The 13,028-nt window shown below is 36.1% G+C and overlaps 1 protein-coding gene across 3 annotated transcripts in view; it reads left to right on the plus strand.

Moving 5' to 3' along the window:
• Positions 1 to 1,991: 1,991 nt before the first annotated feature.
• The window catches only part of LOC127638552 (death-associated protein kinase 2-like), a 46,150-nt gene continuing 35,113 nt past the window's right edge, over positions 1,992 to 13,028 (plus strand). Inside the window, exons 1-3 of one of the 3 annotated variants that reach the window (XM_052120126.1) lie at positions 1,992 to 2,093; positions 2,399 to 2,439; positions 2,792 to 2,978. In XM_052120126.1, coding sequence (XP_051976086.1) covers positions 2,902 to 2,978 — 77 coding nt within the window. In that variant the 5' untranslated portion in view covers positions 1,992 to 2,093; positions 2,399 to 2,439; positions 2,792 to 2,901. The remainder of the gene's footprint in view (positions 2,094 to 2,398; positions 2,440 to 2,791; positions 2,979 to 13,028) is intronic. The other 2 variants (XM_052120128.1, XM_052120127.1) reach the window with 2 other exon arrangements.

Here is a 13,028-nt window from a genome sequence, read left to right on the forward strand (position 1 = left end):
TCCAATAAATTCCTAATGCATTCAGTAATTTTTTTATTTAATTTATATATATATATATATTACAGTGGCATTTGAACCCAGCTGGTTTTCTGCATTAATTGTTCATAAAATGTGATCTCATCTTTATCAAAGTCACGAATATAGACAGATAGTACAATGTGTTTAAGATAACAACACACAAACAATTATAATATTTCATGTCTTTACTGAACACATACCGTTAAAAATTCACATTGCTGTGGAAAAAGTAAGTGAAGCCTTGTATTTAATAACTAGTCGATCATCCTTTGGCAGCAATAACTTCATCTAAGCGTTCCCGGTAGCTGCGGATTGGAACTGCACAACATTCAGAAGGATTTTTGGACCATTCTTCCTTAAAGAACAGATTCAGCTCAGCCATATTCTTAGGATGACTGTGTGAATGGCTCTCTTGAGGTCATTCCACAGCATCCCTATTGGGTTAAGGTCTGGGCTCTGACTGGGCCTCTCCAAAAGATGTATTTTCTTTTTTTTAAGTCATTCTGTAGTGGATTTTACTTCAATGTTTAGAGTCGTTGTCCTGCTGCAACACCCAACTTCTGCAATAAGTAGTGCTGTGTGTTCTTCCCCAAAAATTCAACCTTAGTTTCATTTGTCCACAAAACATTTTCCCAGTGGTGTTGTGGGGTGTTAAGTTGGTCATTGGCAAATTTCAGGTCGGCAGCAATGTTTTTTTGGAAAGCAGCAGCTTCCTTCGTGGTGTCTTGCCATGGACACCATGCCTGTACAATGTTTTACATATAGTATACTCATGAACCAGTTCCAATGATTCCTTTAAGTCTTTAGCTGTCACTCTAGGGTTCTTTATTACCACATTGTGTCCTTTGAGTCATCTGGGCTGGACAGCCACTTCTAGGGAGAGTAGCCACCGTAATAAATCGTCTCCATTTATACACAATTTGTCAAACTGAGGACAGATGAAAATCAAAGCTATTCGAGATAACTTTGTAACCCTTTCCAGTTTAGCGATAAGCAACAATTCTTGATCATAAGTCTTCTGAAATCTCTTTTTTTGCAAGGCATGGCCCTTGATGCTTTTTATGAACGGCAATCTCAAAATGTTTGAGTGCTTTTTAAAGTAGCTCTAACCCACAACTTGGATGCCAGGTTTGCCATCTGGCTGTAATTAGTTTTCTTTGACATCTATAGCTCAGTGTCAGTAAGCTATTGCTCTGAGCTGTATCTTTAAGAACGCTATCAAAGTAAAAAGACTGGAGGGTTTTTCTACATGAAAATTAATCCAGTTTAACAGGAAATTAGGCTAGAGGGGTAACCTCATTGTAGTTCCTTCTTTCCATTTTTTTTAAGGTTACATAAAACAAATGTTGTATCATGTTGCTGTAAATTCTAATTTGACATATTCTGCCATACTTTCAAATGTAGAGTATATCTGGCATCTATTCTACAGACAACATGAAATCTAAAACATTTATTTAATTCTTGTATAATTTTGTACAGTATACAGTTTGCATGAACTTAATTTAGAGACTACATGTAATATTTATAGCCTACTTTTTAACAACAACAAATTTGTATCTAAAATGGTTAAAATATTTACAACATCTAAATAAATCTTTTAAAAAGTTCTGTCCATGTTATTTGTCAACTACATTTGTCTCTTTCATTGCTACGTTGTCCACCAGATGGCGATAGAATTGCTGATCATCACAGTACAAACTTCACGGTGCAACCATAAAGTGATTTATTTCAATATCACAAACCCTACAATTCACATAATTTTTTTTCCAGTTCAGTGCTTGAATTGTACACATATTAAATAATGAGTGTGTTTCAAATCAGAGCGATTTATATCAGAGCGTTTAGACAATGTTTAGATCGATTCATTGAAAGGAACCGACTCAAATGAACAGATCTTTTTTTAATTGAACATCACTACTGTGTGCTCAACAGGTGGCGCGTGAGTGCAAACATAAGCGCGTGCGCTCAGCAAGTCTCCAGTTGAACAGTGCGGCTCGCGCAAGCGGACAGTACGCTCGAGAGTATGTTGTCGACATCTGCGGAATACAGTAATAAACGTGTTATTGCTTAAAAAGGTAAGACAAACCACATGATTTTACTAAATGGGAGTCTCAAAGGAAGTTACACCTTATAGGTCAGTTTTGCCTGTAAATATTGTAACTTGAAGGGCAGCGTTATAGGAAACATTTACAATGTGAACAATTTTTACTTGTCAGGTGCAGTTTTGTCATTTTATTATATTCTGTTCTATTCTATTCTATTGTTACTTATTTTATATTATTTTCTTAATTTATTATCACCACATGGTCTGTGTGTCATGATGGAACTAATGCTGCAAATGGGATCTGTTACACACTGGGTCATTTTTCTGCTGGCAAAGATCACTTGATAACAGTCTCTGTTTCACCTGATAATTCGAAAGTGAGTAACTTGATAACTTTTTTATGACTTGATACATTTATCCAGCCTATTGAGCTCTTTTTTGTCTCTGTGCCCAACCTTGTTTTTGAGGGTTTAGTGTGAACAACAACAACAACTTTGACATTTCATTCCCCTGTAACCTGAACTAGAGGTGTCCAATGTTTTGTGACACTGTCACGTGTCAGAACTTTTAGTTGCTGACACTGTCTAGATGTCTTCATAAACTTAAGCAAAAAGGAAGATGCAATGCATACAATTACACCTTTTTGAATGTGAAGGAATGAAGGAATGCAGAGTAGCATGCTGAAACATGTGCTTATGATGTGAGTGTGTTTGACTTTGCCTGTTTCAGAGCTTTACCTGCAAAAACCAGAAACTCCCCGGACTTCTGTGGTTATCGGGGGACACTAGAAGACAGATTTGACTCGCTGTCCCCTGCTTACAGAGACACAGTGATCATCAATGAGGACATTAGGAATGGCTGTGTTCAAACAAGAAAATGTGGAGGATTTCTATGAAATTGGAGAAGAACTTGGAAAGTAAGTTATATGACGGGTTGCCTGAGGATATTTTTTAATTGCATTCAGCATTTTACTCTTTGTGGTTTGTTGTTCAGAACTGACTAGCTTACAAGCAGCTTATGGACAGACCCCTGAGGGAATTTACAGGACAGTTTAACAGACGGTTAGCTGATGTCTGGAAACAAAAGTGCCTTATCTGAGAAGTGTTTTGCTAATCAGATTGTTCTGTCACTGAGCATACTACATACAACACGTTCAAACAAAGAATGTCAAAATATGTTCAAAATTGGTCCTTCTAGACATAGGGAATGTCATTAAAGGGGTCATGAATTGAGGAATCAAATTGTTCTTGATCTATTGACATATTAGAGGTCATTGTACTATAAAACTTACTGTAAGTTTCAGAACTCAAAACTTCCCCACTCACAGCAAAAAGAGCATTTGTTGAAACCAAACTGCCAAATGACTTTTCTCTATTTCCTCCATATTGTGCATCAATTAGCATCTAACCACCTCCACAACAACACATCAACTGCCTATTTTACCTTTAATCACTTCTGTAGACCACCCAGTAGCAGTAAGCAGAGAAGCCCAAAGTGTACTTCGGTTGTCTGCATTCCGGATCGCTCTGCGCACAGTATGCGTGACACAAATTTTGTCATTAACACTGTCTGCGCGCGGCCCAGATTTTCACGATGCGCACAGATGAGGATTGTACCAAAAGAGCATAACAAAGTAGCCGTAGTGTGCAGGCATCAAACGTGTTCGCACTCGTGTTTGTATTCGCTCGTAGTCAAAAGAGTATACTTTGAAAGCCAACGTGGTCGACTGGACCCAATCCGATCCAGAACGCAGATAAATTAAGAATACCCATGCCTTAAGATGCCAAGCAGAGAGAGCAGGTCAGTTAAGAGCGGAGAGACAATCATAACTTTGGGCTTGTACTGTCAAGTCTTAAAGGAGAAGCAGCACCAAAACTGAGCGTTTCTGACAGAGGTTCAGAATGAGGATGAAAAATGATCATGTTTTACAAATATAAGATATATATATATAATTTTTTTTTTTTTGCCAAAAACTTTACTAATATTATAAGTGAACCTAAAGGAACAAATAAAAATAATAGAAAAAAAGGCAACCCTTTAAGGGAATAGTTGACCTTAAAATGTTGTTATTTAATTGGACAGACATTCTATTCTATCTACTGTCATCTTCAAATTTCTCCTTTTGTGTTAGAATCTTGACTCAAAGAACAGTCATATACACATTGTAATAGAAGATTTTGAAAGGATCTACATTGCACAAAATGTCAGGGCCCCCCCACCCTCTTTTCCCTTGACACCCGTTCTCATTCTTGAGTAATGTTTTGTTCTCTCTTACAAAGCACACTCCCCTGCAAAACTGTCCCAACAACCGAGCCTAGCTCTCATCGCAACACTAAATCTGTTAGAATAGCAATGTTTCTCAGCAGAAGTAAGTAACAAATCCATCCAGACAGGAAATGTTAAACTGCGTGAACAGAAAGGTGAAAGGTGTAGTCTCACGCCCAGGTGACTGCCCTGTCCCTGTTAGAGGCTATATTCTTCCAAACATTTGAAAAGGTTACATATCTGTCATCAACCTCTCTAATCAAAACTTGAATATGTACAAGAAAGATCATAAAACTGTTCTCAGATCAGCTTGGAAAGGTGTCCTCCGATAATTCGTAAACGTTGTTCTCTTTCGTCACTGAGGCCTTCTAGCTATGGGACTATGGGGAATAAAGAAAAAAACAGATGTTCATTATTGTTTGAAATTTGTAACAGGCTCATCCAATCTGCCTGTCAGGCTTTGTGGCCCATTCAATGGCAAATACAAGTTTCTATGACACACCCTGGATTACACATGAGATACCTGAGCTCCGTTGCAAGGCTGTTACTGAGAGCAGGGTTGACTTCTTTGTAAATTTGTATGGAGTTAGAAAAGATTACTTTGTATTGATCTGGGATCAGCGCCCTTTGTTCAAATCTTCAAGGGGTAGTTAACCCAAAAATATTAATGTTCTCATCATTTACTCACCCTCATGCCATCCCAGATGTGTATGACTTTCTTTCTTCTGCTGAACACAATCAGAGATTTTTAGAAGGATATCTCAGCTCTGTAGATCCAATAAATGCAAGTGAATGGTGGTCAGAACTTTAAAGTTACAAAAAGCATATAAAGGCAGCATAAAAGTAATCCACATGACTACAGTGGTTAAATCCATGTCTTCAGAAGTGATATGATAGGTCTGGGTTATAAACGGATAAATATCTATAAATTCTGCGTTTTTACTATAAAATGACTTAAATATTGATATTTTTCTCACCCACACCTATCATATCACTTTTAATGATATAGATTTAACCACTGGAGTCGTGTTGATTACTTTTATGCTGCCTTTATATGCTTTTTGGACCTTCAAAGTTCTGACCACCATTCACTTGCATTTATTGGACCTACAGAGCTTAGATATTCTTCTAAAAATCTTTGTTTTCAGCAGAAGAAAGAAAGTCATACACATGGCATGAGGGTGAGTAAATGATTTTTATTTTGGGGTGAAATATCCCTTTAAGTTACACAACATATAAGATGTAATTAACATAATTATGCAACAATTACCACAGCAGAAAATACAAAAGAATTTATAATTCCTGCACATTCTCCATTGTAAAAAGAGTATGGGCAGCAGTTTTATGAATTGTGTCCTCTAGACACTCAAAAAGCCTGTTTAGATAATCTCTTTATTATTTATTTTTGGTGATTAAAATAAATCTCTTAAAATAATCACTAAGAATAGAGATGGCTTCTTTGACAATGATTTGGCCTTCTTTAAAATCTATATTACAAGGTATTTTCACATTCATAATTTTTGGGAAAAGGATATTGTGCTCTGCTCAGAACAAGTTTGTGAGAAGACAAAAAGCACTGTGGAATTAAGTCAACAAACACTCAAATATTTAGATCTGATCAAACTGCAAATGTAACAGTTTACAATATATCACAATTTTGAATCACAGTGCACTAAACATCGATATCTGTATCATGACCCAGATGTAAATATAATATCCTCTAGTTTTCTTCTTTCAAAAGTATGTTTTCAGGCCCACAGACATATCAGAGAGTGGTCAGATGCATTTGAGGTGGAAATACTCACACACACACACAATCGTGTATCTCTCATGTGAAAGAGGAAACAGCTTGTATGTGGTTTCACAGATCTGTGTGTGTTGATCTGTAACACATCAGCAAATGCAAGCATTTCTATCAGAAGAGAACAATGAGAGAGTGAATAAAGGGCAAAAATATATAGACATTTTAACATAAAGAGTTGTTCACACTCCCCAGCAATCATGTTCCATGTGGGTGGAAAGGGACTGTTTGTCAAAGCAGCGCATGAATCACCTGCTCCATAGGTTGAAAATGTGGGACAAATGAGACCCTTTTATACAACCATTTTGTTCCTTGGAGGTGAGGCTCAATGCTGACAGGGGCTTTATTCCGAGATGATTTGAATCTACATACTAGACTGATGACAGTTTAAAAGTTTGCTGTATTTGCATCACTATTCATATTGCTCATACTTGGGCTCAACCTCAACATGTAAAACAATTAGTGCTATGACATTAGTGATAAGATTGATCACACTGTGAATTTGGCAACCGAAAGTTAAAAGTTCTGCTGCTGAAATTGTTCTGTGCATTCTATAATTCAAAATACTGTGACCAGTGCCCAAATCTGGAAGTGTTGTTGAAGAAAAATGCCCACAGGTGGGTGCCAAAAGCAAGTTGTATTTTTAGTTGTAAATGACATAATACAGTCAACAGGAATGCATATTTTATTAACCCTAGCCCCAAACCCTAAACCTAACTGTCAGTGAAGTAAAAATGTAATTTGAGAGCAAAAATGCAATCTCCGAATCACGCTCATCATTGATTAATTCTTGGTTTCAACGGGACAAGAACCCATATCTCAGAGATTGCTTGTGCAACACGCTATCAGTAGTGCCACATGAAAGATGATCATGTAGTCTGATGTGGATGGCACTTGTCAGTAATTCGGCATAATGGGTACGATTTCAGGGTAGATGAACATTCGGTAGCAGCATGTCGATTTCCCATGTGATCATGTTAGAGTGATACCTCAAATCACGCAACTTATTGAGGAATGGTGTGCTTTTCTCAGCAATCAGACTAACACATTTTGCCAGGTGGATGATTAATCAGGCTACAGAAGTCCCAACAAGAGACCTCCAGCATTTTAATGGCAGTATATCTGTTGGTCAGTTTGTATGCCAGTTTATGGTCCTTCTGTAGCTCACATCTAACTTTCACAGCCCATGTTTTATGTCTACTTTTTTTTTTTTTTTGTAAAAACATTATTCCAGAAACACAAAAGAACAACACGTTCTACTAATTTTACTTCTGTCGCTCACAACCTCAATTTTGTTCATGCCAAATTAAATATTGTGCCTGAGGGTCTATAGGGTGTGTATAAACGTTATGCTGTCATCAGAAAACTCATACCATCTCATATATGTATGATCCATATCATGTTCCAGCTGGTCTTTTGTTCGACAGGTAAGAGAAGTGAAGAGCTCTTATGTAATCCATTACTGTATGTACATCAAGCATATTACATTGCTTAACTGTGCTTTTGAGTCAGAGGGATTTTGCACACCTGATATCTACATCTCTGAAATCTATATCTTTCATAAGCAAATCTATATTTGGTTAAAGCATTCAATTTATTTATTTCTGCTACTGAAGACAGGGGTGTATAGATGGACAGTAAATTGAGTCAAACTTGTTTTGTGAAAGAAAAAGCCATCTTCCCCTTCACTGTCTTGAGACTATGCAATAGGAGGAAGTGAAGAAAGCCATCCAAGAAGAGTGATGCAGTATTTCATTTCGATGTTTGGTCATTTCCGGTATGGAGAGGTCTCCGGCTACAATAGATGAGTTTTATACTGCACATGTATATCCTTTATGAGATAGTACAAATAATTTCCTTGGCAACAGACACCGCTGTTAATGTTTTTAGTTCTGTGAGAGTTGTTCGTATCAGTCCACCATATGTTTCTGCCGTGGGCTCGGTTTTATTGGCTGATCACCGACCTTTACAACACATTCTCACCTTTAAGAAATCAAAGTCACCATAGTAGTCACCATACTCAATATATTAATAGAGAATCTCACCTCAAGCTTCTATGCCATGTCAGAGTGAACAACTTTATGAGTCATAGAGTAAAAAGTCCAGCAACTAATAAGTCTGCACACTTGATAGCAAGGCACTCCTTGCATAATTTTTCGACGTCAAATAAGGATACTGCTGTCCGTAGACTTTACTCAGGTTGGATGCTTTGTTAAATTTGACGTGAACACATGGCTGTGAGGGATGGAAGTACATTCCATTTTTGTTGTTGTACTGTTTTATAACTATTGTTGATGTTTGGGGAGACAAAACATTGAAAACATGTCTTTTGACAAATTCCCAATAGAAGATAAACTCATGGGACAGCATGGGTTGTAAAAATCTTTGCATATCCATGCAAATTGTTTGTTAAACCATTCTTAGACTAACTGTCTCATTTGTTGCAAATTTGCAGAATGATTTTAAGAACAATTTCGACATTGCATCAGTTTACACAATAATAGTTTAATAATTGACTTCTACATTTCAGTCAAATTACATAAGAAATGTTTAACGAATGATTAACGATTTCCACGCAAATTGTTTGTAAAACCATTCTTTCATTAAATGCTGCATTTGCTGAGAATATTTCAGATGTTCGAACGGTTAAACAAATGATTAGCACAGAAATGTGTCCGGCCTGTGTTCAATAATGAGGCCCATTGATTGTACTGTTATTCCATTGTTCAAAGCCTTGTTTTCTTTCGCGTCAAATGTCATCTACTTTGACTAAAATCTATTTCCATGAAAAAGCTACATACCCTTTCACCATGACCTATAGATGCCCTCATGCATCTTAATGCTTAAAAATCAGCATTAAGCATGCAGAAATTTGTGTGAAGACAGCTGTTGTATGTTGATTATATTGGATATGAATTTATGTTTTCTTTTGATTTAAAATGAAATTTCCACATTTGAACTCTGAGACCCAACCCTGATGAAGAATGCATTAACATCTGTTCCATCTTTTTGTCAGTGTTAATGTCACACTTTTTCCTATATATACACACTCAGAAACAATAAAACTCAGTGATACAGTGCCCCCTCAGGCTGTCATACTCGACCTGTATTTGAATGTTTGGGTTGGCGTCATTCAGTCAAACGCACAGCCAGTAAGGCCCTCTGGCTAATAACCAGCAGCTGTTGGTAGTGGAAAGTCCACAGAGACCTCCAGCCATCAACAACACAAGCAGGCTTAGAGCAAAGACTGGTAGCACGCCTGCTGTGGGATGTCTCTAGCCTTCCTCAACTTTGCTGCACTTCCAACAGTGCATCTACTAGTGCATTAAATCAAAACAAGCCAGCTTGTTTTTTCCTCCACATTGGGTTTTGTATGTCATGTTCATCTTGTGAAGACAGAATCTGATTCCTATAGAGGTTTTCCTGGCCAGAATGTGTTATTGCCACATTTCACTTAAGGAATAAGTACAAGAAGCCATGCTTTATTGAGTATTTCACATACAACAGTCTTTACAAAATGTTTATGCAAAGTGCAATCCTTCCACTAGAACTGCTGTTCTTTACTGGTTTTGCCTCGGGCCCAGATTGCATACACAAGCCCAACAAAAATGTATTAATATTCTATTACAATCGTTTTATTCATTTTTGAGGTTTTTGAGGATGAGAGCATGTCACACAAGCTGTCACTGTTGGCATTTGCATAATTTGGTTAGCTTCTATCAAGTTATAGATGTATCTTTGCCAAAATACCATAAATTGAATGTTGATTGGATGCACAAAGCCTTTGGCATCAACAACAAAAGATATGGGAAGCATTTGCTCCATTTTAAAAGCAACAAATTTGAGGGTCATGACCCACCAGTTGTGTCAATGTCCTAAGGCTAGTAGTTGGTTTCTATGTGCTCTGTATAATTATACAGCACACTAGGTGAACAGGTATTTTGGGTTATATTTGTTACTAGGGTTGTCCCGACACAATTTTTGGAGACTAAGTACAAGTATCGATACTTCCCCTATCGATAATTTTTCTGAAATCCATATTCAACAGTTTAATTCAATATTATCATCAAAAGAGTGTCTAAATAAATTAATTCATTAAAACATTAATCAATTGAAAACAGAACTATTATTATAGTAAATAGGATTATTTTAATAACATAACATCAAATTAAGTGCTACTATATGGGTCATCAAAGCACAATCCAAAATTAGTGTTATTTTGTCAAATAAAGTGTTGCACAACAGAGCTTCACAGATGTGAGATATTGCTTAAATATAATACAATTATTATACATTTATTACAGATAGTATTACAATAAATATTTCATAACAATAAAGTAGTGTTTGTGATGTCATGATTATATGGTTTAACTATGTAACACAAGTAAAAATATCTATTTTAATTTAACTGTAAGAATTTTTAATTTACAGTTAAAAACTGTGAAATGTTTTGTTTTTATGTGGCAAAATGATTATATTTATAATATATAAATATATAATATAAAACATTTTTAGGTGTAAGACTAAATGTGAAAATCTCTTGTGCCTGGGTGGTTAGTGCAGCAGTTACTATGGTTATGGTCGGTGACGGGTGTTGCCTAGCCAGGTATTGCGGACTGAACATGTACTTTCATAAACTATAACTCGAGTCCAAGTCACAAGTCCAATTTTAATGGACTTGAAATTGTCACAGACTCGGATGCATTTTTACTCGGACTTGAACCTTTGGGACTCCATGGGAGTCCATGACATTTGTGATGTAATGAAAAAATAAATAAATAACAAAACAGAAATTAGTGAACACATCTCTGCCATCATGCAGTTGTATTTGCCCCTGAAGTCGTAGATGTAGCCAGAGTTGTTTTACTGTGTTTAAGCAAACACATACACATGTGTACAGGCACACTCATCAGTCAACCAATATGCTTGAATGTTACTATAGAGACAACTGTATAACATTGACTACCGAGGTGGCTGACACGACTAAAACGTAAAGATGGGTATGTATCCAGTGTAATAGAAACTGAACAAGGCAGTTTCACATGACACGGGACATGAAAACTGGTAAAATTGGTGTGCGTTTTGCAGCCAATAAGGTGCTCGCATTGCGGTTTCATCATGTTTAAAAACTTAAGATCAAGAACTTAATTGAGTCAAGTCATGTCTCTCACAGTTTACTAAAAACAGCATATCGAAATAAAAATACATAAAAATAGTATTAATATTGGATATTAAGTCTTTTTAGGCATAATGTATCTACACATGTCTGCTTCTGTAGTCTCTTGTGATCCACACAGTGATGTTAGCTTGAACTGGTCCATAATGGCATGATGAATTATCTGTGAATGAACTTTTTAAATAGTCAGGGAAAAAAAGTATTATTGCTAAAGCAGACAACAACTCTAAACAGATAAACAGCACATATTTATTATTGATTGACTATTTTCAAAGCATTGACGAGCTGCTTAAAATAGATTGTTTTACAGCATTTGTCGACCATTCACAACGTTAAAACATTCACAATAAAATATTTGGATATTTTGGGCAGTGAAATGCTTTTATAATTTATAGACTATAAAATAAATGTATTATTCAATGACAGAGTTTATGGATGAATGGAGTTGGTTATGACGTATTTATTTTAAATTTGTATTTTATTTTTATTGTAAACCACCGGGTGGTATGCATATCTTTTTTGGCCTACATCTCTGACACTTTGGAAGGACAATTCTGTTCAATTTATGACTCAAAATTATTATTATTCATGTTTTTGTGGTTAATGAAGAGCTCAATTAAATTTTATTTGGTTGGTATAATCAGTCTGATTGCAGACCAACGCGGCTGCCACTCAAGCAAATATCAATTATTATTATTATTGTTATCTTCTGCGGCAGCTTCTGCGAGACGCACATGGATGCATCAGGGATCACGAGCAGCATGCAGAACTACCCTGCATTGTGTGGTTTCCTGCAAATTAAATAGAAAATCATGTCCGTGACAACATGGCCCTAATATTTTCAGTGGGCTTTTCCAGAGTTTTTGGATGTAGCATTTGCAATCAAATCACGAGATGTAACTTCTCAGCAAGTGCTAATTACTATTGTGTTGACTCATTTGTATGTACTGTATTTTCCCAAATCAGTCGGCAGATTGAGAAAAAAAGATTCAGAAAGAAATCTCAGTATGGACTACTATTTCTTTAGATAGGGATAATTTTAGATAAAAGTAAATAAAATTGAAAATAAAGTAGAAATAGTAGAAATTCGAAACACAATAACCTTGGTTGTAATGACTAATGCAGCTTTTACTTTCTCTAGTCTATGTTTGAGTGGAGGGGAAAAGCAACAAATAATTGAAATGTCAACAGAACTCAGTAAGAATTGTGTTGAAGGACATTTTTGTCTTCATATACCTAAAGCAAATGCTTTCACTCTGAAACCAATTTGAAGTTTGTTCAGTAGGATACATATAAAATATAGAGGTGTTTTTGTTAAGTTTACACTGACAGTGTTGTTTTTTCTTAGTTGTGAATTTTAAAATAAGTTTAAAATATTGATGTTGAGTTTACTGTTACAATTTTCATTCAGATTCATGAACAAATTAATTCTGACTCAACTTGGACTCGGCCTGTTATGGACTCAGTTTTGAGTCTGACTCGGCCCCTTTTGGACTCGGACTCAACTCTTGACTCGATCGTTTAAAGACTCGTACTTGACTCAAACTCGAGTAAGGTGGACTCGAACCCAACACTATGTCCTATTATTTGTATGTCTTTTTATACTCTTACCTTATTGTATATTTTAGCATGTCTAGAATGGTGTATTGACCAATTAGCATCTAGGACTGGAACTATTCATATAATATACGAAAGCAATATTTTAGGCCTCTCATTATTTTTTG

This window comes from Xyrauchen texanus, chromosome 46, assembly GCF_025860055.1.
Source record: "Xyrauchen texanus isolate HMW12.3.18 chromosome 46, RBS_HiC_50CHRs, whole genome shotgun sequence".
Taxonomy (NCBI): Eukaryota; Metazoa; Chordata; class Actinopteri; order Cypriniformes; family Catostomidae; genus Xyrauchen; species Xyrauchen texanus.